This window comes from Berghia stephanieae, chromosome 4 (assembly GCF_034508935.2).
Source record: "Berghia stephanieae isolate SIO BIC M18660-M18661 chromosome 4, UCSD_Bste_1.3, whole genome shotgun sequence".
In the NCBI taxonomy this organism is placed as follows: Eukaryota; Metazoa; Mollusca; class Gastropoda; order Nudibranchia; family Aeolidiidae; genus Berghia; species Berghia stephanieae.
The window spans coordinates 52557760-52583507 of record NC_088363.1 but is presented as its reverse complement, the minus strand read 5'-3'; the positions used below and the strand labels follow the sequence as shown (position 1 = coordinate 52583507).

The 25748-nt window shown below is 36.8% G+C and overlaps 1 protein-coding gene across 5 annotated transcripts in view; it reads right to left on the bottom strand.

The window, feature by feature from the left end:
• Window positions 1–10549: 10549 nt before the first annotated feature.
• LOC144970795 (uncharacterized) overlaps window positions 10550–25748 on the bottom strand; it is a 175886-nt gene continuing 160687 nt past the window's right edge. For all 5 annotated transcript variants that reach the window (XM_078910805.1, XM_078910806.1, XM_078910808.1 and 2 more), the window contains exon 7: window positions 10550–13121. In XM_078910805.1, the coding sequence (XP_078766931.1) occupies window positions 12042–13121 (1080 nt within the window). In that variant the 3' untranslated portion in view covers window positions 10550–12041. The remainder of the gene's footprint in view (window positions 13122–25748) is intronic.

Here is a 25748-nt window from a genome sequence, read left to right as displayed (position 1 = left end):
CGATTCGTTTCTGAAAAAAAATGTGAGTGACAATTTGCATTCTATATTAGCTCTAACCATCATTATCGAGCACTTTCGTACCTACGAGTACCCACGAACACTCATATATATATATATATATATATATATATATATATATATATATATATATATAGATATATTCATGAATTCATTTTTTTCTGTTTTGAATTTTTTTTCCATCAAAGTAATCGTAACACCTTGTATTCAAAAGAGCATGGCTGTCATGAAAAAAAAAAAGAAATGATTTACTGAATTACCTCATATTTTAAAACTAAACTTTCATCTCCCCCATAAGCATTCTCATGAAAGGAATAGATTTAGCAGGTGTAAGTACGCCAAAATAAAATGACACATTCGTCTTTTTGCGTGTGCAGAAATCTTTAGACTATGCAAACATTAATTTGAATTACACATGTAATACAAAATTTTGGCACTCGAACTTTTGGTATTTGTTGGATAAAAAATGTCATTTAGAAGCAAAACTTTGCAATCCTAACGTTGAGTTCACTGTTATCGATCTAATTGTAATGGTTAAAGTAAAATATGTGTGAGCTGCTTTCTTTGACTCGACTTAAAGTGATTACTTTTCGGTTTTAGCCAGTTACCCTCGTATTTAAAAATTTGGCCAGGAAACTCGCCCTTCAAATATCGATCGATTTAAATGACCCAAGATGAGTGTTATTTAATTTGATCTATATGTGAAGGACGAGTTTCTGGCCAAATATTTAACTGCGAGTTTTCCTCGAGTCCCACAGTTATCTAGTTTAGAGCAAAGTATTATCTATGCGTAATCTGCTTTTCTTTAGCTCGCTTTAAGTGAAAATAGGAAATAAAGGCTAATTACTTCTCGGTTTTAAGATTGAATGAACCTGTAAATGAATGTTGAATAATCTATCTATCTATCTATCTATCTATCTATCTATCTATCTATATTTGTATACTCGTTAAGAAAATTGACACGGTAGATAACTCAATTAGAATTCATTATTATATAAATCATTTGACGATAAACAAATAAATATAATTTCATGTGAAGATATATTATCATCAATTATTTTCATATATGTATATACAATTTGATTATACATTACTTAAATAGTTGTGTATCTTATTCGAAAAACTGGAGCCTCTCTCTCTCTCTCTCTCTCTCTCTCTCTCTCTCTCTCTCTCTCTCCTCCCCCCCCCCCCCCCTAATCAATTTCTCTTTCTCACATAGATCTACACAAAACTACCGAAATCTCACACTATAATTTTATCAGTTTGTCAAAAAAATATATTACACATATCGATTGTTCAAAATGACACTTAACCAATATGTACTTATTTTCAGGTCTGATAACCCGATTTGTTAAAGGCTCTTTGTTCTTATAGAAATACTCTCAAACCAAAGCAATATATTTTCCAATACAACAATGTTAAATCAATCCAATAATTGCCTTCAGATATCAGACTTGCAAATATGCTCACATTACCCTCAACCGACGTTCACTTATTTACAGGTCTGATAATCCAATTCCTTATGGGCTTATTGTCGTAATAGTAATCTTAAGAATGACGCAAAATATTACAACAATGTTAAACAAGGCCCATAAGTGGGTTCGGATGTCAGACCTGCATATATGTACATTTCGCCCTCAACCCATTAAAAAGTCTTAAACTTGAAACTTCTTAGAGGTCACTATGAAATCCCAAGTTTGAGTCTTTCAAAAGTTGATTGTTATTTTGATTGTGTCTTGAAGGGCAGTAAAGAAAAAATGTAACACATCAGAATATTAGAGCATGTTCCTTCTGATAATCCCCCCCCCCCCAACTTCTCTCGCATTTATATTCACTTCATCGTTTAATCATTAAAAATGCATATAAAACTAAATAGGATCATAGACAATCAGTAAATATTTTACAAAGTATCACAAAAGCTGAATTATTGAATAAATTGATCAATAGATTAATTTTAATTTAGCAGTAAAGACCATAGTCTAGATTAATCAGATTATCATGCAAATCTCATCAACAAAATATTTTTTGTAACTGTCAGCAGTTATAATTGAATTCGAGTTCTTTAAAAAAAAAAAAATCAGCATTTATAAAGCGGAATATCCACTAAACGTACTCAAAGCGCTTTACTAAGGGTCCCCGAGAGAGAGAGAGAGAGAGAGAGAGAGAGAGAGAGAGAGAGAGAGAGAGAGAGAGAGAGAGAGAGAGAGAGAGAGAGAGAGAGATCTGAGACTATCAGTAGATATGCTTTGTGGTCAAGTAGTATGACACTCGCCTTCAGACGGAAAGGTCCACCAAGGAGGGAGTCGCACTTTGAGCGACGCATAGTTGAGTCCTTAGAAAAGTCTCTTTTCTCACATTTTCTCATCATACTCGGGGTGTAAAATGAGTACTCTGTCCCAAACAAAATTTATTATCGCCTAATAAGCGATGTCTTGTCCTACCTGTTAAGGGAACCCTTTCCACGAAAAGCGCTCTGAGCACATGGATTAGATATTGATCTAAATAACAACGCTGTTAACGGCCAGGTACTCATTTTACACCTGAGTACGGTGAGAGAATATGAGTAAGGAGCCTTTTCCTATGAGCCGAGCGAGGCTGAAACCCAGGACCTTCCGATCCGAAAGCGAGTGTTATACCACAAGACCATATAGACAACCAGCCTTGACTATTAGGCAATTAAAAATTATTGAATACAGTTAGCTTCCTAACAGATATTTCAAAATAAGTACTGTCGCCTAGGGTGATTTTGCCTGAAGTGATGACTTTGCCTCTATTTGGACAAATTAGGTCACATTTATTGGTCTTGTCACAGTTATTTCTTTTCTAAAGAATAGAGTCCTCCAACCAATTAGGGAAATAACTGCAACAAGCCTGAGAATACTCAAAATGCTCAAAATAGGCTGAGACAAAGTCACTCATCCCAGTTGACGGTACTCAAATTTTTCAGAATGAACCTCCTTTTTTAGGCAAAACTTTTATTTGTCGTCGTTTAGCGCTCTCCTTACCATCCATAGGAAAGTTGTCACATTCGTTAAGATGCAACTAACAGTTTTCTCATTCTGATACCCTTTGTACATTACCAATTATAAAGAAAATTTTTTGTTCTAGCGATACAAATTAGACACTGGACAATTATGTGTATAGAATGTACTTGTTCCTTTTCTGTTTCATTAGAAAAACATCTATTCTAGTGTTGGGTGGGTGTGAAGTTTCAGGGTAAATACTGAAAATGGCTGGCAAGGAGAGAATTAATCCCAAATCGTTTCCCTTTACGTATCCCAAAATACATTAAATAATAAATAAATAAATGAGAGCTGCTTTTAATTATTTATACGAATGCTTTTACAGTCCACAGCTTCCGACAGCATAAAATTTGATTATTATTTCAAGAAGTTTTATCTGGAGTGTTTCAATTTGCTTTGTCTGACACCGTATATTTAAAATGCAACAGTTGTTTAGAATAAGAAACTCTTGCAACCTGTCTGGTTCTCAAATTTCACACTTTGTGTTGATGGCTCAATCATGAATATATGAAAAGGCCAGCAAGAATTGCCCTTTCCTTTGTCGCCCATAACTGGATATTGCGTGTCGGGTTGGCATTAAATATGTTTAATTGTGCAGTAAAATAACACACCGACTAGTTTGGTTATAAAACGTCATACTTCATGTGTGACCCACCTCCTCAAAAAGGTGTTTTGTCGGGATGATTAAGATACTAAGTATTGAACTTATATCCCCAAAATACCACACAATTAGTTTATATTTGTTTCTGTTGAAGATGAGTATACTAATTAAGGGGCAGCGTGGCTCAGTGGTACGGTCTTTGCTTCGTACCCAAAACGTACCGAGTTCGATCACCGGCAGCTGCGCTGTGTGGCTTGAGAAAGTCACCTCGCGCTAGCTCAATTTGCGGCGCTGCACAGCGGATGACGCCTGGGTTATTCCAGTCTTCCCTTGGAATAGACCCCAGAGACAAGTTTTCCCTATGGGATGAATAAAGAAATTTTACTATATTTTATTCTTTTTTAATGTTTATTTTAGAGTTATAAAAATCAATATTTTTGATCAAATAAAGTTTAATTACTTTTTTTAAAAAAAGGATCGAGTTCGTCCCGACAAAATACGGTGTTGAGAGGACAGGTCACATATATCGATAATTTAGATTGCCCCCCCCCCCCCCCACCACCACCCACCAAATTTTCAAATAGAATACAAAAAACCCGAACAGAGCTGAGACTTCGGCGCTGGCCGAAACTTGTGATTACCAAGCTGGTAGAAGCTGGAGACTGTAACATCTTATGTGCAAATAATGAATATAACATACCTCAAAAAAAAAGTACCAACATACCAAATACGGAACGTTTCGGGCTCAAAAACCCTTCTCCAGCCAATAACAAAAAAAATATAAAACGTTAATAGACCGGTTCTAATTGTTTTTGTTATTTGCAGAAGAACGGTTTTGAGCCCGAAACGTGTCTAGTTTCACGTTTTGTTCTATTTTTTTTTAAAAAGCTGTTATCATATTTATTTTTGTGCATTACTTCTTTCACTCTCAGATTTATCACTTTTTGATATGTTGGAGATCATCTTATTCCGTCAATAACGTATGCAAAACTATTTCTCAACTAAATAAAAAGGGTGGCACAACTCTCTCTCTCTCTCTCTCTCTCTCTCTCTCTCTCTCTCTCTCTCTCTCTCTCTCTCTCTGAATTTTGTTGCTTACAGTTTTAAAACCGCCATCTTTAACTTCTTTAATGAGCAACGCATCGCTTACGCACTGCATCCTGCGTGCGACACCGCAACGAATCGACAGCAGGTGGAACAACTTCCACATACCTTAATTCTACCTTTGTCTTAGAAAGTACATTGACAATTTGGGCCAGGAAACTGTTCTTTCAAATATCGATCGATTGAAACGACCCGTATCTTGTTAATAACTCTTAAACCTTTGAGAGATATTTTATTTGGGCTATATAGGTCATTTAAATCGATTGAGTTTTGAAGGTTGAGTTTTCTGGCCGAAATTTTTAAGGTGTATTTTCTTTACCACATTACGGTAGAATTGTAATAGAGGTTGTGCTCAAACGTCGTTCCCCCCAAATAAACCCATGTCAATGTCAACTTATTTTGAAAAGCTGAGCGATTATTCATTTTTAAAAATTTTATTTGGGATAAAAAGTGAAAAAAAAACTCCCTAGTAAATGAATGTTTGCCACCATAAGTAAAACGGTTATTTGAAGTGTCGAACAATAATATGGACAAAATATCAATGTTGTTCAATTTTCTTTGAGAAACTATTTCTTGCTAGCCTTTTGGTGTGAGACAGTCAATTGTTTGGATTATCTCCCATTATCCAACTTCTAATGTTATGAAAATGACCTATTGGTGCGGACTCAGTTATAGAGTAAATGCGTTTGCTACCTGCTTCATTCTCTTGATCATTGATCATTGACTGAGAAAGTACTAAAAGGACACATCTCAACTTGGATATACACTTATATTAATAGGCTTATTGCTTTTTTTTTGTAGTGTGTGAGTTATGAGATTTATTCACTCGAAGAATTCACTAAGCTTCTCAGACTGGTTCAGATCTGTTTTCTCTTCCCTTAAGTAATTTGATATTCATAATTAATGAAACAACGAGACATGTCAATTTTTATGTAGGATTAATATATAGTACTTAGTTTATGTCCAAAGAATTTAACAAAAATTCTTATGTCGGTGAAAAGCCTTAAAGGGCTTACTGGTTTTAAATCAGATTTTATTAAGAAAATATACATCATTATTTTTTCAAATCATTATTTTTATATTTTATTGTTATGGTTACTAGTTGTTATGTATAAAAGATGTATGCATAATATGTATCTTTACCAACAATAAATAATTTATTCAATTCAATTCAATTCAATAGTGTTGCCACGTCTCCATTTGAGTGTTTACTGTAATGGACGCGACTAAGGGACAAAACGGTGACAAACACATTCCTCTCATATCTATATTTACAAACTAATTAATTAGAGTTTAGTCGTCTTTCGAGTAAGTCGACAAAAGCCATAGGCACATCAGATTTTATCTTTCTATAGTACATTTTTGAGACAAGTAAACATCATTCTAAACAAACAGCATATATATATATATATATATATATATATATATATATATATATATATATATATATATATATATATATATATATATATATATATATATATATATATTATCATAATGGAATTTTATTTAGATATTCTAGTAACAAAGGCTTATAGCGCCTTTAAACAAAAATAATTAAGGACATTCCCTATAGGAATGGGTAACGTAAAATTGAAAGACTCCGAATGAAAACAAAAGTATCTACACACACTGTGCACGGATTTGTTTTGTTTGTTTTTAAAGGTTTTACGGCGCTTGCAACACATCAAGGTCATATCAGCGCCAGTAAAAAGGAAGAAAAAAATGGGTTAGAATTACAAGTTATAGAATTACAATTAAAGCACCCAAGAAAAGGTAAGACAAAGGGGAATTGGTTCAAATAGGAAACAGATGGAGATTCCAAGAGCACACCACCAAAGTACTTAGATTGAGATCACCTAAATGTCTCATCCTAACGTTAAGCACAGGTCCCCACTAAGAGGAACATACTCAAATGTTTACAAATCATATATAACATGCAAACAAAACATAATACAGTACATAACAGAGAGATGATTTACAAGGAAAAAAATAAACTAGCTATGCATTTGACTGTTTTCCTCTCAGCCAGGGTATCCGGCCAGGGGCAGGACAAAACCAAGTAGTCTCATTCCAAGTCAAAGAAAGAAAGCAAGTTGGAAAACTGGTATACGGGGATAGAAGACACAGTAAGTACCTCCCTGCCCACTATGGGAGGTCAGGAACCCCACCCAAACTGTACACAGATTGTTTCAGGACCACATAAATACTATTAATTAGACATTAGACATTTTGTGACCTATGGTATCAAACCTGTATTATAGGGTTTGAATAAGATGATAAAGATTTAATCTTTAATAAAATATGAAATGTGGATTGCCACAAATGAATGCCACGATTTTCCTATATTTGGTATGGTTCCAGGTTTGAGAGTTTTTGCCAAGCTCGATCGATATTTGAAGGTCGAGTTTTCTGACCAAATTTTTTTGAAATACGTGCCTTTTAATTTGGTTAACCTTTATAATTTTGAGCGTTAGATAACTTCTTGTTGCTCGAGGCCTTCTAAAAGAGCATAATGTCTTGGGCATTTCTGCCCACCTTCGCCTTTCAGTTGTATTAGATATCTACATAACACACAGCACTATTTGGATGGAATATTTGTGACCCATCATCCCAAAGCGATATTATATCGGAGTGAACCAGGTTCTGGAAAATTGAATTCATAGCTACGAATAGGTAAATGTTTTTCTTTATTCATTTTAATAACGCCACTACCATATTATCTCATTCGACTCAGTGTTTCATTAATCCCGTTTTGTTGATAAAGAGGAAACCAAAACGTCCATTTTATCCGTTTTCGTATATTAAATTGAAGCTTACATTCAATTTCACAGTGTTTTATAGCTACGAATATGACAATTGGGATTAATATCTAATTGCGGCTATTTTGTCTAGTCCGTTTAGACACTCGCCTTCTGATCGTCTCAAAACGTTGATGTTTGTTTTCTTTATCTCTACAGCTCGTGGCCTGAGACCTGTGACATAGCCCGTCGGTTGTCTACATCTGCTTTTTTCCTATGAAATTTCCCAAACAAGACTTCGCCTTTCTCAATATTCTATGTTTGACGAGGAACCTCTATTGTTTTTCTCCTATGGTTCTCAGGAGAGAGAGAGAGAGAGAGAGAGAGAGAGAGAGAGAGAGAGAGAGAGAGAGAGAGAGAGAGAGTCTGAGGCGACCAGTAAATAGGCAATAATGTATTCTTGTTGTATAACACTCGCCTTCGGACCGGAAGATCCTGGGTTCCGAGTCTCATACACTCAGGTGTAAAATAGCGTTGTCTCTGTCTTTAAGAATATTGTAATTTCGCCTAATATGTTAAGTGTTGCAGTTGGCTAAGGATCCCCATGTAAAGCGCTTTGAGTCCAGTTAGTGGATTGTGCTCATTATAAACAATTCCAAGGTTAAAAGCCCAAGTATTATGATGGAGAAAAAACCCTGCAATTCTAAGATTACCAAAAACTCAACGTTCGTATTGCTTGTCCTATTAACCATAATCGTACGTCGTGTTTTTACCCCTTATTCGTATGTCGGGAGTAATTTTGTTACCCCGTGACCGTAAAATAAAAAAAAGTTTATCCATTCGTACGTCTGGGGTAATTTTGTTACCGCATATATAGTAAAATACAGAATTATTAATTCATTTTAATTTTTAGATTCATTTTTCCGCGTCCTGATCATCCCAACATAATACCGTTTTGAGACGATGGGTCACATTATATCTACCTATAGATAGAATGCGCTTGGCCAAGGAGTTCACAACATTGCCATCCGGAAGTATAACGGACCAACACACACACTGTGTAACCATGAACTTTTATAGACTGATTAATACAGTTTAGTGAGAACACACACACACACACACACGCATATATATGTGTGTGTATATGTATATATATATGCGTGTGTGTGTGTGAAAAGTTAATAGCAATCATTGCCAGAAGCTGTGGATTGTATAAATAAATGTACAAAATGAATATAGTAGCTTTAAAAATTATAAAATATACAAACCAGAGAACATTTCGGGCTCAAAACTCTTCTTCAGCCGATAAAAACGGTTAATGGCTGAAAAAGGGTTTTGAGCCCGAAACGTTTTGTGTTTGGTATTTTGTTCTTGTATTATCTATTCTTTTTGGAAGCTCTTATGTTCATTTTGTACAATAATTTTTACTCTATAATATGTGGCCCACCGCTTCGAATAGGCCTTACGTCGAGGTGAGCAAAATGTCAAAATGTGAATTTTAAGTTAAGATGATAAGTTATATGAATTTTAATTTTTAGCACTTGAAAATACTACCTATATCATAAAATGTCTTTTATAAAACATAAAAAACTTGACCCATGTTTTTTAGAGGGAACGAAATGGACGTCACTCAGATCTTTGTTTTTTCTTTTAGATAGCCATTTTGGTGATTTGTTTTCACTGAATTATTTAAGACTATAAATGTTCAAGGTTACATTATATAGTTTGTGTGCTGGCGTTATATCCGGCTGGCAAATGTTATTAGTATTTACCTGAACGCATAGCATTAAGACTTTTCACTGAAAAAACAAACAAACTTTTAACAAATAATTCATCCTTAAATAAAACCGATTTGAGGCGATGGATTATCATATATCCATAGAGTTGAGATAGCCTCGGACGTCAGGAATCATAACCTAGACACACACATAATGATAACCTACCGTCTCAAAGCGTTATTATGTCGGGACAAACCAAGTCTTGGAAATTGAATTTAGAGTGATTAAAAAAAAAACAAAAAAAAAAAAAAAAACAAACAAACAAAAAAAAAAACATATATATATATATATATATATATATATATATATATATATATATATATGTAGTCCTTCAGATGATAGACCCATAGAACTGGAGTTGCTTGCTACCCTTTGGATAGGACGCTAATCTATCGCAAAATATTTCCGCCAGATCTGTCAAATCCAGCTACCCAATCACTGCTGGGTGTACAAGGAGGCGGGGGGGGGGGGGGGGGGGGGGGAGGTCAGATCTGCACCCGGTATCAAAATTGGTCCCATTGCGTGGGAAGCGAGTGCTCTATCAGCTGAGCTAAAGGGACCCACGAATATAAAACTTGATGTTAAATTCTATTCATTAAGAATAGGTTAAATTTCTTATATTGCATACAAAGTACTTAAAGTTCAAATTCCTTATCTTTTTAATTCTAAATTATCTTTTCAGAGTCCTAATCATCCCGACATAATACCATTCAGAGACAGTAGGTCACATATGGGGGTCCCGAATAGCTCAGTTGGTAGAGCACTCGTTTCATACGCAAAGGGACCAAGATCGATCCCGGGCGCAGTCGTGATTTTTTCTGACCTCACTGTCCACCCAGCAGTGATTGGGTAGCTGGGTCTGTTAGATCTGTCGGAAAGTGCTTTGCGATAGACTAGCGTCCTATCCAAAGAATAGCAAGCAATTGCTATTGTCCATTTCACGCTATAGATACCGGAAAAAAACTCCGGCTCCATGGGTTCAATGGCACTGAAGGAAAGTTCACATATTGAAATTTTTTTTTTTTGGGGGGGTGGGGGGGGGGGGGGGGGGGGTCATCTTAAATTGTAGTTACATTGAGACAAGCTTTTCCTGGCCACGACGATGAGTTTGTATAATATATAGTTGACTCTTATAACAGCACACCAATTTCTCTTTTGGTCTCAATATTATGTATACATATCAACATATTACATTACTTTAAAAATCAAGATTACGGCTTCTTTTGCTTCGATAATTATCCATTTATGAATATGCCACTGAATGCCATGTGGATGAGAAGAGTATTTTGAGGAGTTCGTGATTATACACAATCTCAATTCCTGAAGGAGGATAGAATGTTGGTCACGTTGAGGATCAGTTGTCTGGAAAGCGAAGCAGACGTAGACCGTTCATTGCCTTGACCCTCTGCAACAAATGTTATCGGACCCAATTGGAGGACAGACTGTGGCTCACGTTGAGGACCAGTTGTCTGGAAAGCGAAGGAGACGGACGACGTATCATTGCCTTGACCCTCTGCAAGAAATGGTATCGGAATCGAGGGGAGGACAGAATGAGAGACGTTTAAGATCAGTTGTCTGGAAAGCCAAGGAGACGACGCACTGTGGCCTTGATGTCTGCAAGAAAAATCTCGAAACCCAAGTAGGACAGAGTGTGAGTCACCGTTAACCCCCTACTTACTAGTAACAGGAAAATTGTCACATTCGTCACGATGCAACCTAAATTTTTCTCATTCAGAATTCTTTTGAATATCACAATTTTGAAGATTAAAAAATATATAAATATAGTTATGATAACACGATTATGTATAGCATGTACTTATTTCTTAAGAATTGAATTTAAAAATATCGATTTTTAAAATGTTTGCTGGGTGTAATGTTTTTATGGAAATGGTCCGTAAGGATAGAGTTAAGACCAGTTATCGGGAAAGCAAAGGAGACGACCGACGGTAGCCTTGACTTCTACAAGAAATAATCTCCGAACCTTTCCTGAAGAGAAAATCCAACATACAAAACAGTGATGTCTTTAATTAGATCATTTTCACTGAAATGTGACCTTCAATTTGTACGTGTTTTGCCAGGTTTTATATTGGTTATTACATTCCTTCATTTTATGGAGCGATTTGAACTCAATCACAAGACCATCATTTGTTTTAATAGTGTTACAATTCTTTGATGGCAGTTTATTTCCAACGCAAAGATATCTGATGATTTAGGAGAATAATTCATTCAATTTTTTATCCATGATACGGCATCTATTTCCTTCATACTGATCAGTAATATTGATGGCATTCCCCGTATTTTCCACGACTTGTAACTTCATTAAAGGGCAATATGTGTATCTCAAATTCGGCGTCTCTCACACAATTTCGATTCGCTCTTCAGAGTTTCTATGAAAGTAAATAATATTCCAGGACAGGATAGTTGCGTGGATCACAGCCTGGAATCATTTCTGATCGTATATTTAGAACTCTGAGTAAGAGTGAATAACATCACAGAACCACTTTAGACACATCCGAGAAAGTGCAACACAATAAATATCAAACCAAGAATCCCCCTTGACATCATTGTTACTTATTTAATACTTGTTTTCCGGAACTAAGAATCTCTGTTTTTGAGGCAACTTGAGATAAAATGATTGATTCTTAGTAAAAGGGGATGATTATCAAATTTATCTTGATTTATTTTTGATAACGTTTGATATTTGCTTCACGCAAGACAACCCTTTGAGCAGATTGATTCTACTGAAATTCATATACTATCGTCATGTTTTCATGTTTCATAATCGAAGTGATAAGAAGTTCTTAATCAGAAGAACAAGTTCGTCTCGAAATGTGCGGTTCATAAAAGCGTAAATAATGGGATTCGCCACGTTGTTAAAATAATAAATGTAAAAAACTAACATATCGAACTTAATCATCCTTAGACCTGTGAGCCAAGAGGGAAGAAACGATACGACGAATACCACCGTTACAACAAAAAGCATGGCGGCTGTTCGAATATTGGCGTAAAGAGTTCTGTCTCTCATCGCCGCTGAAATCCGGCTGGAGTTTTTCTTGACCACAGTGGTCGTTTCTGTGTTGTACCCATTCACATTCGTCAGCTGGGTCTCTTCGGCGTCAACACAACTCGGAGCTGAATAACTGCTCTTTTGCCTCCGCTTAGCACGCCAGGCTCTTCTGAGAATGATAGATCGAAATATGAGAGTGTAGAGAACCACAATGACCACGAATTCTAAGAGAAATAATGAGACGTAGAAACCGCGGTAAGCGCTGAGAGTTGCCTTACTTATAGTAACATCACTCATCACACAAATTCCGATCCGCTGTAAGACTGTGCGATTGACCTCTTGTATTGTGAAGTTGCTAGGTGAGATATCGCTCGTGTTGGAAGCGACTCCCCCGTGTTGCATTTCGTCCAGGAAAGAGCTCTCTGGGTTGAGGAACAAACCATCAGTGAACATTTGAAAGGAAGTGGAGCTTTCCGGTGCAGAAGTTGTTCCAGTGAAATAATCCGTAGGGTTTGATGACATCGCCGGCAATATAGATGACGCAATAGATGAGCTGATTATTTCAATGTTGTCCGATATGGTTTGGTTTTCATAAGAAATGATGACGTCGCTGATGGGGACGGTGATGTTTACTGTTTTCGGCACGTTGTAGTAGATGCTGTGTCCGAGGAATGGCACCACGCCCAGAAGAATGGCGACAACGATGAGGACAAAGACGATTATCTTCGAACGGGGAACGGTGATGATGTGGAGGAAAGGATGGCAGATGCAGAAGTAGCGGTCAAAGCCGATCACGACCAGGATTAGGGCTGACAGCGGGATGTTGAATGTGCTCATAAACACGTACAACTGTAGGGATGAGATAAAGAAAGAGAAAAAAAATAATCACAGTTTTATCTATGGAGAGATAAAATTGATACTAGAATGTAACAGATGCTATAAATTTTCATCTTTCCAGAGATCGAAAAATATGGCAAAAAGTCCTCTAAATGCGCTTATGCTCTTTAAAATAGAAAACAAAATGATAAATCGAGCGCAATCTTGTAACAATATATTTATCCTGTCTTAAAGTCTGGACGCATAGGATAGTTGAATATTTTTGGTATATAATTAAAATTAAGTTTTATTTTCACTATTTATATTATTCAAATAATATCTTCAATATGAGCGCCATCATTTGCAATGCAAAGTCAATGCGTTTCACAAAATTTGCATGAACTCGATGCATTAAATATGCATTGCCATCAATTTTTATACATTGAATACTATTTTGAAAAATATTTAACTTTACTGTGTCAAGACTTTACGGACACCCTGTATATTTCCTATTTTGGACAGAAAACTGTCACCACATGTATCGAAAGATTCTGATGATTTCCGATTTGTTGTGAGATTATTTCGAACTCTCAGTTATTCGAGTTTTTGACAAGTTTGAACTCATCTTACTCTTTTGACACATTAAGAGTAAATATGGTATGCCCCAAGAAAGGAAGTAAACAAAGTTTTTTATTTTTTATAGGGATGAAACCATGTTATCATTGCATGATCTTATCAAATTCATTTAAAAAGTGAAACAATGCTTGTTACACACACACACACACACACACAAACACACGCAAACACACATCACACACACACACACACACACACATATATATATATATCTAGAGTGAGAGAGAGAGAGAGAGAGAGAGAGAGAGAGAGAGAGAGAGAGAGAGAGACGTGATTAGAGAGAGAGAGAGAGAGAGAGAGAGAGAGAGAGAGAGAGAGAGAGAGATAAGAGAGAGAGAGAGAGAGAGAAGAGACGAGAAGAGAGAGAGAGATAGATATAAGATCGAAGGACGAACACAAAGATAGAAAGATAGATAGATAGATGGAGAGATATGATAGATAGGTAGATAGATGGATAGATGTAAGGCAATTAGATTGAAAGGTGCAAAAACAAACATAACGAAAAAAAAAGAGAGAAAGAAAGAATAAATTCGGACATGGTCAATATACAAACAGTCAAAGGGATGAATCCAAAAACCGAAAAGGCACGAATTTTCGCCCACCCTTCACTCCCAGCCCCCCTCCAACGTCCTCTCACTGAACAAATCCAACGGAAATTCTTACCCGCAACGGAGCTCGAGTAGATATTATACTGATAAAAGGAGAATCGGTTTCCATGTACAAATGATCGTCTGTGAATAATTCCGTCAAAGATTCGGTGCTTTTGCTACGTATCAAAGAATCCGCCTCCCATCAACACGCCAAACTCCTCCAGAAATCAAACGCAAAATATATTTGAGTAGGAATATAAAGAACAGCCACAGGCAGGGAATATAATTCGTTTTCTAAATTGATCTTTGTTCAAGGGGAAATGATAAAGGGGAAAGTGGGACACAGATCGCAGGTTCCATTAACTGAGCCTTGAAACTGTCCAAAAAATCACGTCACGATAGAATGGAATGAATTAAAAATACAAGATATGAAGTGAGTAGAAAAGTGCCAGAAGACAATAGAGAATAAAAAAATTTTTTTCGCGGCGGTGGTGGGGTTTGAACCTGCGACCTTATTGGTACGACAACTCCGCCTGGCAGGTGAGAGCGTGGCTCTACCGTGTGAGCTATCCACGAACACAAAAATATTCGTTTCAAACCCAAAGTCATTTCTAGATCCCTCTCTCACCCACTTCTTGAGATCGCCGATTCGTTCACCACCATCGCGAAGTAATTTTGACCAGCAGTTAAGCTTAATAGCCAATATTCTCATCACAAACATATAACATAGAAACGATTGAGACATTGAGTATGCTCCGGTGTATGGGGTGAATTTTTAATTCAGAAAAGTGAGTGGAGCAGGCACTTATGTTGGTAACAACAAGATATGAAGTGAGTAGAAAAGTGCCAGAAGACAATAGAGAATAAAAAACTGGGGCGCCGTCCATTATGCGCTTCAGAGGGGTATCCCCATTCCCTCCCTCTCTCTCTCTTTGATCTTACTCAGACAGTTTCCCGTAATCGTCTCCCTCCGGACATCGGTGGGCTGGATCGCTGCCATTATCGGGCCCCATTCTCTAGGAGTTGTTGCTAGCGTTCCTGACACTATGCGCATCGACTTGCTATCCCATTTTCTTCCTTTTTATTGTCGCTGATATAACCTTAATCGTTGCTAGCTCCGTAAAACCCTTAAAAACAAACAAAATTATAGCTAGTAGCAATACAAGTGACCAGTTTGGGTTTGTCTTTATCAATTCCTGGTCTCCGGCTAGTAAAAAGAAAGAAAAAGGAAAAGGAAAAAGAAAAAAACAAAACAAATCAAACATTTTAAAAAGGCGGTCATATTTTCCCCGTAAGACGCGTATGACAAATAGATAGATGAATAGATAGATAGATAGATAGATAGATAGATAGATAGATAGATAGATAGATAGATAGATATATAGATAGATAGATAGATAGATAGATAGATAGAAATATAGATAGATAGATAAATAGATAGATAGATAAATCATCATCATCATCATCATCATCATTGCCTTTTTCACCCTGGGTCAGGGTATAGGCCACAGACAAACAGTTTCCATCCTTCCCTATCCTGGGCTATCTTTTTAATCTCATTCCAGGTCTTACCACTTCTCTGTATATCAGCTTCTTTAATTCTTCTCCATGTTCCTCGTGGCCTTCCCCTTGATCTTCTGCCCTGAGGGTTCCAGTCCAATACTTTCTTTGTTACAGTGGAGTCATTCTTTCTAAGCGTGTGTCCAATCCACCTCCATCGTCTTCTTCCTATTTCCTCTCCCACTGGTTTCTGCTGTGTTCTTTTCCATACTTCCTCATTTTTTATTCTATCCATCCATTTTATTCTGAGTAGCTTACGCATGCACCTGTTTACGAAAATCTGTACCCTCCTTATACATGCCTGTGATGCGCTCCAAGTTTCACATCCATACAGTAGGACAGACTTCACATTTGAGTTGAAAAGTCTTAGCTTTAGTCGAAGGGAGATATCTTTAGTTCTCCAAACTCTGTTCAAAGATGTGAATGCAGCCTGTGCCTTTCCTATTCGTGCTTTCACCTCTGCTTCCGTGCCTCCATCCTTGTCAATTATACTTCCGAGATAGCAGAAAGTGTCTATTTCTTCGAGTTCCTGATCTTTTACTTTGATCTGCTCCCTTTGACGCGTACCTATCCTCAAGACCTTTGACTTTGCAGGGTGAATTCTTAGACCAATTGATTCCGAGAGGTATTCCGATAGATAAATGAATAAACAAAACAATAAATAATGCAACATTTTTGTCTCAGACCAGCTAGAATGTAGCTGTATAGAAGGAACTAAATTGACATTACTCAAGTCTTTGTTGTTATTTTCAGACAGCCTTTTTCGTGATTACTTCTAGCTAAATTATATCAATCAGATTATAAACATTCAATCTTACAAACAGTTTAGTGTGTTAGTACGTTATAGGTATAGCCGTTGTGATTATTTTACTGAAACGCAAAGCATCAAGAGACGTCCATAGTTGCGTCATGTTCAAACATAGAAAAACAATTTTTTTTTTCAAAAAATGACGCGCAAAGTTTAGCATTGCTTTTTTCAGAATTAATTTGTCACGTCCGCGTTATGAAACAAAACTCACCAAAAAGAAGGGAATTCTTTGGCCGGGAGAGTGATGATACCTACCGGCCCAACGACTCTTCCATTGATTCTACTATGGCTACCTTCAATGCAATTGATGATCTCAACCCTATGAAGCCGAAGCTTCGGCATTCCGGTAATTTACCGAAGAAGAAAAATGTTTATCGTTCATGTATATCTTTGCAACTTCCAGCAACGATTAATCCATTGGACGCGATAAGGGGGTCACTGAGTTGCTTTGACCTATCACATCAACAAACAGCGGAGAATATAAAACCGAAGGGCAAAATTAAGAAAGCTTTTTCAAAGTCAAGCAGCGATCCTGGACCTTTGACCTTTGAGGTAAGCGATGCGATTAAGGAGTCACTGAGTTGCCCTGAAATTAAATCGTATCAACAAGCAACGAGGAATATAAAACTGATGGGCAAAATAAAGAAAGCTTTTTCGAAGCTAAAGCGATTTTTCAAATCAAGCAGCGATCCTGGACCTTTGAACTTTCAGGTAAGAGAGCAAAAAATCTCAATGAAAAATGAAATGATAACTGACTATAATTTTGACACGGCCAGTCTGCCGTGTTTGTCAGTAAAAGAATCGATGACAAGCCTGAACTCCCTGCAACCCTGTCCAGAACCTTGCTTCAAAGAATATAGGCCCGAAGACGTAGGAAGTCCAGTCGACCCTCTGACAGTAGTAGTATAGGAGACGTATCCCTGAACGTCTACGAATACGACTATAAACTGCCAAAACGTTCAGAGTCTTGCTTTCAAGAACATAGGCCCGAAGACGTAGGAACTTCAATCGACCCATCTGACAGTAGTAGTATAGGAGACGTATCCCTGAACGTCTACGAATACGACTATAAAGTGCCAAAACGTTCAGAGTCTTGCTTTCAAGAACATAGGCCCGAAGACGTAGGAACTCCAGTCGACCCATCTGACAGTAGTAGTATAGGAGACGTATCCCTGAACGTCTACGAATACGACTATAAACTGCCAAAACGTTCACTATTTGGGAGAATTATCGGTGATCTTTTTTGCTGCCTCTGTTGTTGCCGATGTCCGATTGATATAACCGAAGAGCAAGAAATCATGCTGGATTTTGCACCTTATATTGTTGATTACAATTTTTTACAATGATCATATATACACCGGCCCTTATAAGGGCCACCTTTTTCAATTATATACACCGGCCCTTATAAGGGCCACTTTATACAATTATATACACCGGCCCTTATAAGGGCCACTTTATACAATTATATACACCGGCCCTTATAAGGGCCACCTTATACAATTATCTATACGGCCCTTATAAGGGCCATGACCCCACCCCAGATCCCTGTTGGATCACCCCGGCCTGCCCCCTCTTTCTCTTTCCTTATTCTTTTTTATTTTTTTTAAATTTTATATTTTTTTTCTTCCTTTCTCTTTTTATATTTTTTTCTCTCTTTTTATTTTTTTTTTACAAAATTCTAACCGTGAGGGTTTTGGGTTATTTTAAAATGATTGACTATGATGATTCTTTTTTATTTTTTAAATTTTATAATTTTTTTTCTTCCTTTCTCTTTTTATATTTTTTTTTTTCTTTTTAATTAAAAAAAAATCCTAACCCTGAACCCTCTTCCGCACTAGGACAGGACTGTCCTGGGACAGTCCTGTCCCAAATCTTTAACATATAGAATTTAGAGAAATCTTCCGCACCTATTGGGACGGGACAAAACAGTCCCGTTGTGTCCCAAGCCGTTGTGAAAATGCTACAAAATCAACGGGAAAAGGACTGTCCCAGTCCCGTGTTCATATCGTTTGTGGTAGTAGAAAAATATAGCAGCCTTCCGCACTAGGACAAAAAAGTCCCAGACTTGGCGGCGCCGTGTCAAAATTGAAATGCCTGTCTTTATTTTCTGCATCCCTTACTACTACTACTACTACTACTACTACTACTACTACTAACTACTACTACTACTACTACTACTACTACTACTACTACTACTATTTCTACTGTTGCTTCTGCTGCTGCTAATGCGACTAATATATTAATACCTACATCCTTTACATTTTGTATTTATTTCCAATTCCATTGTATTTATTTTCCAACAATAGTCCACACTTTATTTTAGTTCACTGTCTTCTATGCTGCATTACACAGTTCCTCCCCGCCTCCCCTCTTTTAAATTAATTAAGTACGCACCTTTTATAAATTTCTATTGCTCTGTTTTAATTCGCGCTTCCTCACAAAGTAGCATACAATTTCCTGCCCATCAATGTTTTTCTTTATGCATCTTAACAACGCCACTACCACATTATCTCATTCGTCTGTAGTTTTTAATTCATCATGTGTTGTTGATGAAGGGGAAACCCGAAACTTCCATTTTATCTGTTTTCGAATATTAAACTGAAGCTTACATTCAATTTCACAGTTATGATTTATTTATTTATTTCAATTCTGAATATAAAAAAGCAAGAACAATTCAAAAAATAATTCTATGTGATGAAACCACGTACAGAAGGCATAGCAACATAAACATTTTCGACAATTTAAAAACGTATGTTTATAAATATAATTTAAGAAGTGTCACACTTTGTGACACAGCAGTAACGTGTCTAAAACCGGTCGCACATCTGTTCGTTACCTTGTGGGATCAATTGTCTTTATCGTTATTTATTTCGGGAATTTTCAATGAAAATATTTTAAAGTAAGTCCTTCTGAGCCACTTGGACTCATTGTAAGACAAATGAACTCCTTTAAAGCCTTGTAGCCAATGGTGCAGGAGTTATTCCGGTTTCAATAGCATGAAGCGGATAATTAACGTATTTGTTTGAAAACCTTTGAACAGGACGCTAGTCTATCGCAGATTACTATCCCAACTTGACAGGTACCCTTTTACACCTGAATGGAGTGAGTGATTGGAGTAAATTTTCTTGCTCTAGAAAGTACAAATTGGCTTCGGTCGGAATCGAACACAGAACCTCTGAGTCCAGAGTACAACGCACTAACCATGGGCCATCTTGCCTCCTTAGCTTATAAATCCGGAACTTATCCATGTTTCTGTAGCGTTGAGCAGACAGATAACAGTTTAAAATTAAAAAAAATAATATTCCCTTTTTCATCCCCTAGGGGAAATTTTTCTCGAGAGTCTATTCCAAGGGAAGACTGGAATAACCCAGGCGTCAGCCGCAATGCAGAGCCGCAAATTGAGCTAGGGCGAGGTATAACCAGGCGTTAGCCGCAGTGCAGCGCCGCAAATTGAGCTAGGCGAGGTGACTTACTCAAGGCAACACAGCGCATCAGCGGGTGATCGAACTGATGCCTTTTGGGTACGAAGCAAAGACCGTACCACCGAGCCATGCTGACTTTCTATTATCCTCTTGAATGATGCTAGTCCATCAAAGATTACTTTCATCAGCGAACTGGTACTCATTTGCACCTGGGTAAAATGAGGTGATTCCAAGAAAGTCATTTTAAGATAAGATCGGAGATCACCATAGAGTCTACGGAATGGACCCTTGAGCAATCTTTGGGTCATTAAAGGATGCACCCAATATTGTTTTCTCTTTCAATTTGTCTTTTTTTCCACGTAGTAAAGCACAGAAATATGCAACCTCTATTTCATCCATTACTAGTAGTAGTAGTAGTAGTATTAGTAGTAGTAGTAGTAGTAGTAGTAGTAGTAGTAGTAGTAGTAGTAGTAGTAGTAGTAGTAGTTAGTAGTAGTAGTTGTTGTAGTAGTAGTAGCAGCAGCAATAATATTACTCTTGCTATAAGAATATTTCATGATTATATAAATCTTATGTAAACAAATCCCATTGTACATTGTAAAAAATCATTATCGTCATGTCGTGCAAGTACTTGAAATGTTTATAAATAGCTCCTTATATCAAAAAGTTGAGCACTATTATTTCATGGTTTTTGCTTTTATAATAATTATATATATATATATATATATATTATATATATATATATATATAATATATATATATATATATATATATATATATATATATATACTATTGTGCATATTGATATATCAATAGCAGTTTGCTATCTGATTTTTTAAAGGACAATCGATTGCTTAGTCTCCCTAGATTGGGTGCCACTCTAGTGCAATGGGTTAGCACCTATGTGAACTTAGATATAACCCTGATAACTTCTCATGTTCTGGACGTAACTATTCTTTGTAATTTTGTGTTTTACAGTTTTCACTTATTTTCCGTTGCTTTTCGACGTGTATGCATTAGTTTGATATTATGATTGAGACACCGTAGAAGGATGAGAGCCCTAAACGTTTTAATAACAATAGTAGTAGTAGTAGTAGTAGTAGTAGTAGTAGTAGTAGTAGTAGTAGTAGTAGTAGTAGTAATAGTAGTAGTAGTAGTAATAGTAGTAATCGTAGTGGTTGTAGTACTAGAAGTGTTAACAGTAATTGTGGTAGTAGTATTAACAGTAGAAGTAATGATGACGATGACGATGGTGATGATGATGATGATGATGATGATGATGATGATGATGATGATGATGATAATTATGATAATGATGATGGTGATGATGATGATGATGATGATGATGATGATGATGATGATGATGACGATGATGATGATGATGATGATGATGATTACTGACTTTCCTATAGCATTCTGCATCTTCAGTCATAAGCATTTGGTGTTTTATATCTGCACCAATCATTGATAAAAGGCATAGACATCTATTCGAAAATCGAATGTTTTCCCTGTGGCTCCTTACGTCAATAATTCACGGGAACTTTGAAGAAAGAAACTTTAGTCATCATTATGCCATTCCAATTGTTTATTTGATTTTATGGAATCATGAATCATACTTCATAAAGCGCGCGGTCAAAATAGCACTAATGAAAAGAAAAGTGAATCATAGAAATGAGTTATGAAATCTCGTACTTTAAAAAAACCGTATCAACATGCAAGTTTCCAAAATCTTGGGTTCGCAAGAAAGAGTTAAAGCTTTTTGCTTAAAGTACAAAACCGTTACGAGTTGACCAAGTCCTGGCCCAGTTTATGTTATTGCCACATAGCAGAATTAACTGTATTCCACAAAAAGCTGGCACGTACTCAAATACCGTCCTTGACAACTTCCAAATAAGTCATATCGCAATGTTCTACGATATTATGCAAAACGTCTGCGTGAGACTGTTTTTCAGGCGATTACTTTTATTTTAGAAAAAACCATTATACTATGTCACTTTTCGGCCGGCCACTAACCTAAAACCAATATTGAAGACAAATATTTTTTTTTTAAAAGTGCGAGGCGGCCATGGGGATTTTCTCCCATTTTGGCACGGATCAATAAGATGTGATACATCGCTTCAAACGGTATAATTTCGGGATGTTTAAGAATTCGGTCAATTGTTTCATTATATTGAGGAGAACGAACATAACTTCTTAAACTGGCCAAATAAAACACCCCCCAACAAAAACAAACACGATAAAAAAAAAGACAAATACAAACAAAATAAAACAAAACAACCCCTCCCCCCAAAAAACAAACAAACAAAAAAAAAAAAAAACCCAACAAAAACAATAAAACAAACAAAGCAAAAACAAACAAAACAAAATTCCTTTCTGGTCTTTTCGATTTAAATATCTCTTTATGGCTTCTTGTTCACCCCGACATCATACCGTTTGATGCGATGGGTCACCAATGTCTTTAACAATTCATCGGAACAGGAAAACAAGTAGGAAAGACAACGTATCGATGTGACACTTCTATGTTAACGCGATTTTTTCTTTTTCTTTTTTTAAAGACCGTCTCAGTTGATACTCTCATAAACACGACAGTCTAAGCAGTTTTAGGCGACGTTATAAGCCCAGGTCAACGCTCTTATCCTTCAGTGAATTAGTACTTTATATAACCGCAAATCGGTGAAACCAGTGCTGCCGTACTCTGGAAAAAAACATATTTGACAAGCTGGCCAGAAAACTCGTCCTTCAAATATCTATCGATTTAAAAAGACCCCCATCTTTGCAAAAACTCTCAAACCTGAGACTTCGCCCTGGCCAAATTTTGAAATAATAATGGGATTTTCCAGAGTACGGCAGAGTGAAATTCGTATTTGTGTATCTTTCTGAGGAGTGAAACTGACAAAAGTTAGATACTATCATAACCTTTATTATGAAAGCTGGCATTTTGTAATGAAATTATTTTCACATATCTAGATTGAAGAAACCGGTTCTCAAACTAAGCATACTTGTTTTTTTTTTTACTTTGGTGGTTTAGATCTGCACCAATTTTTTTCTTATAGAAAAGACCTATTTTCAAAAGCGAATATTTTTTCCGTGACTCCTTACTCTTTTGCTTAAGCCACAATAATAAAAATCTGACATAAAAAAAAAAAGAAATCCGGGGTCGTTCAGGATTCTCTGTCCAGTCGTTTAGACAACAATTTGGCTGTTGGGTTCTGGTGCGGATATGTAGTCTTGTGGTATGACACTCACTTTTTGATCGGAAGGTCATAGGTTCGAGACCCGCTCTGAGCGGCGCATAGTTGAGTCCTTGGAAAGGGCTCTTAACTCACATTCTCTCACCGTACTCGGGTGTAAAATGAGTACCGTACCCGGCCGTTAATAGCGTTGTTTTTGTCGGAAAAATTGTAATATCGCCGATCAGTCATCATGACTCGTTTTACACGTTACGTGTTTCTGGGACACATTGCAAAGCGCTTTGAGAACTGGATAAATAAAAGGAGTAATTATGACTTGAAAGGCAGCGTGGCTCAGCGGTATGGTCTTTGCTTCGTACCCGAAAGGTATCGAGTTCGATCAACCACCACCGCGCTGTGTGGCCTTGAGCAAGCCACCTCGCCCTAGCTCAAACGCGGCGCTGCATTGCGGCTGACGCCGGGGTTATTCCAGTTTTACCCTAGAATATACCCTAGAGACAAATTTCCCCTATGGGATGAATATATAAAGGGAATTATATTTTTTAAATTCTATTTATTTATTTATTTATGTATTTATTCAGATCTCCAATAAAGGCTTAAGCCACGATATCTAACCACTTCTGGCTTGACAGGGGGTGCTTGAAAAAACCCCAAACAAAACAAAATCACGGACGTATCAAAGAATGAAATCTGGAGGTTGGTCAGGAATCCGTCCAGTCGTTTAGACAGTAATTTGGCTACTGCTGGGATCTTGATTGGGGGTTCCGATAGCTCAATTGGTAGATCACTCGCTTCGCAATCAAACAGACCGAGATTGATCCCGGGTCAATGGGCCTAATGGCTCTGAATGGGGATCTTGATCATTCTATACTTGGTTGTCTTCCGGTCTAACACTGTTAGATCAAGGAGATTTCGTCCTTGTTTCAACTCGTGACGGGGACAGGAAATCAGTGTATTAGACATTGATCTATTTATAGACTTGTCTGGTGCAAACGAGTAAATGATTTGACTGGCTTAGACAAAAGTCTCGTAAAGATTACCACTCAAGCTGTAGGGAGTGAAACATTTTTAGACCAAGGTCAATGCTTTTATCTTTTAAATATTGCTAGGGTACGTGCTTAAGGTGGTTTTCAAGAAAAACTAAAAGTCCATTAAAAAGAAGTAAAGTGGCTACTTATCGTGTTATTTTAGTTATAAAATGGCTGAGTAGATTATGCATGTAGCACTAGGAGTAATTCACTGTTTTTCTCTTTCTTGTAATCTAGTACTTAATACATCTGTTTCGAACGAAAAAAAAAGAACTAAAAAACCCCAAAGGAACAAATAAAAAAAACAAAACAAAAAAAAAAACAAAACAAAACAAAACAAAACAAAAAGAAAAAACCATTAAAAAACAACCAAAAACGAATCAAAACAAAAAAATAACAAGACCCCCCCCCCCGCCCCCAATAAAATAGAACAGAAACCCCTCCCAAAAACCCCCAAAACAACAAACAACTCCCCCAAAACAAAACAAAAACAAAACAAAAGCAATAAGTAAAGAATACCCAAAAAATAAAAGACCGAGACTCCGATTGAAATAAAGAAGTGAGAGAAGTGTATTCCTTCTAAGCAATTAAATCCATGTAACCGAAGAACATCCCACTTTTTGGTATGTTATACTTACAAATGACAGATACTTAAAATACCATATGTAAGAGAGTAGGCGCTAGTTTACCTTCAAGTTCTTTCTCACGAGATCTGACAGACCCAGGTACCCAACCACTATAGGGTGGGCAGAGGCGTTAGATGACGCAACACGGGATCGAAATTAGTCCCTTTGATCACGAGTCGAGTGCTTTACATCTCGGTCAATTCAGCGGTGGCCCCGACAGTAGTCTCCTTTAAATTCGATGGCTAAAAAGATAGGTTTACCATTTTAGCGTAAGGTCGATGCTTTTATCTGTTATTGCTTAAACACACGCATGCCCAGTAACTAGATATAAGTGATGGGCATCAGGAATGAAAACATCGAAAAAACCCCACCAAAAAAAAACCAAAAAAAAAAAAAAAAAAAAAACAAACAAACAAACAAAAAACCAACAAAAACAAGGGTGGAAAAAGTGGACAAGTAAAAACCGAGATCAATATCAATACAAGACGGATAACGAAGGAGGGCAGTTTTCATATGCACAAATGTTTGATACCTTTCATTATGGGCTTCGATTACTCTCTAAACTGATACCGTATAGATTGAAGGAAATTGACGTCACCCAGATCTTTGTTATTGTTTTTAGACAGCCATTTTAATGATTAGTTCTCACTAAGATACATCAATCAGACTACAAACGCTCAAGGTTACACATAGTTTTGTGCATTGGTACGTTATATTCGGCTGACGGATGTTGTGAGTATTTTACATAAACGCATAGCATCAATAATACTCGCTTGCAACTGTAATGCAGAGATTCAAT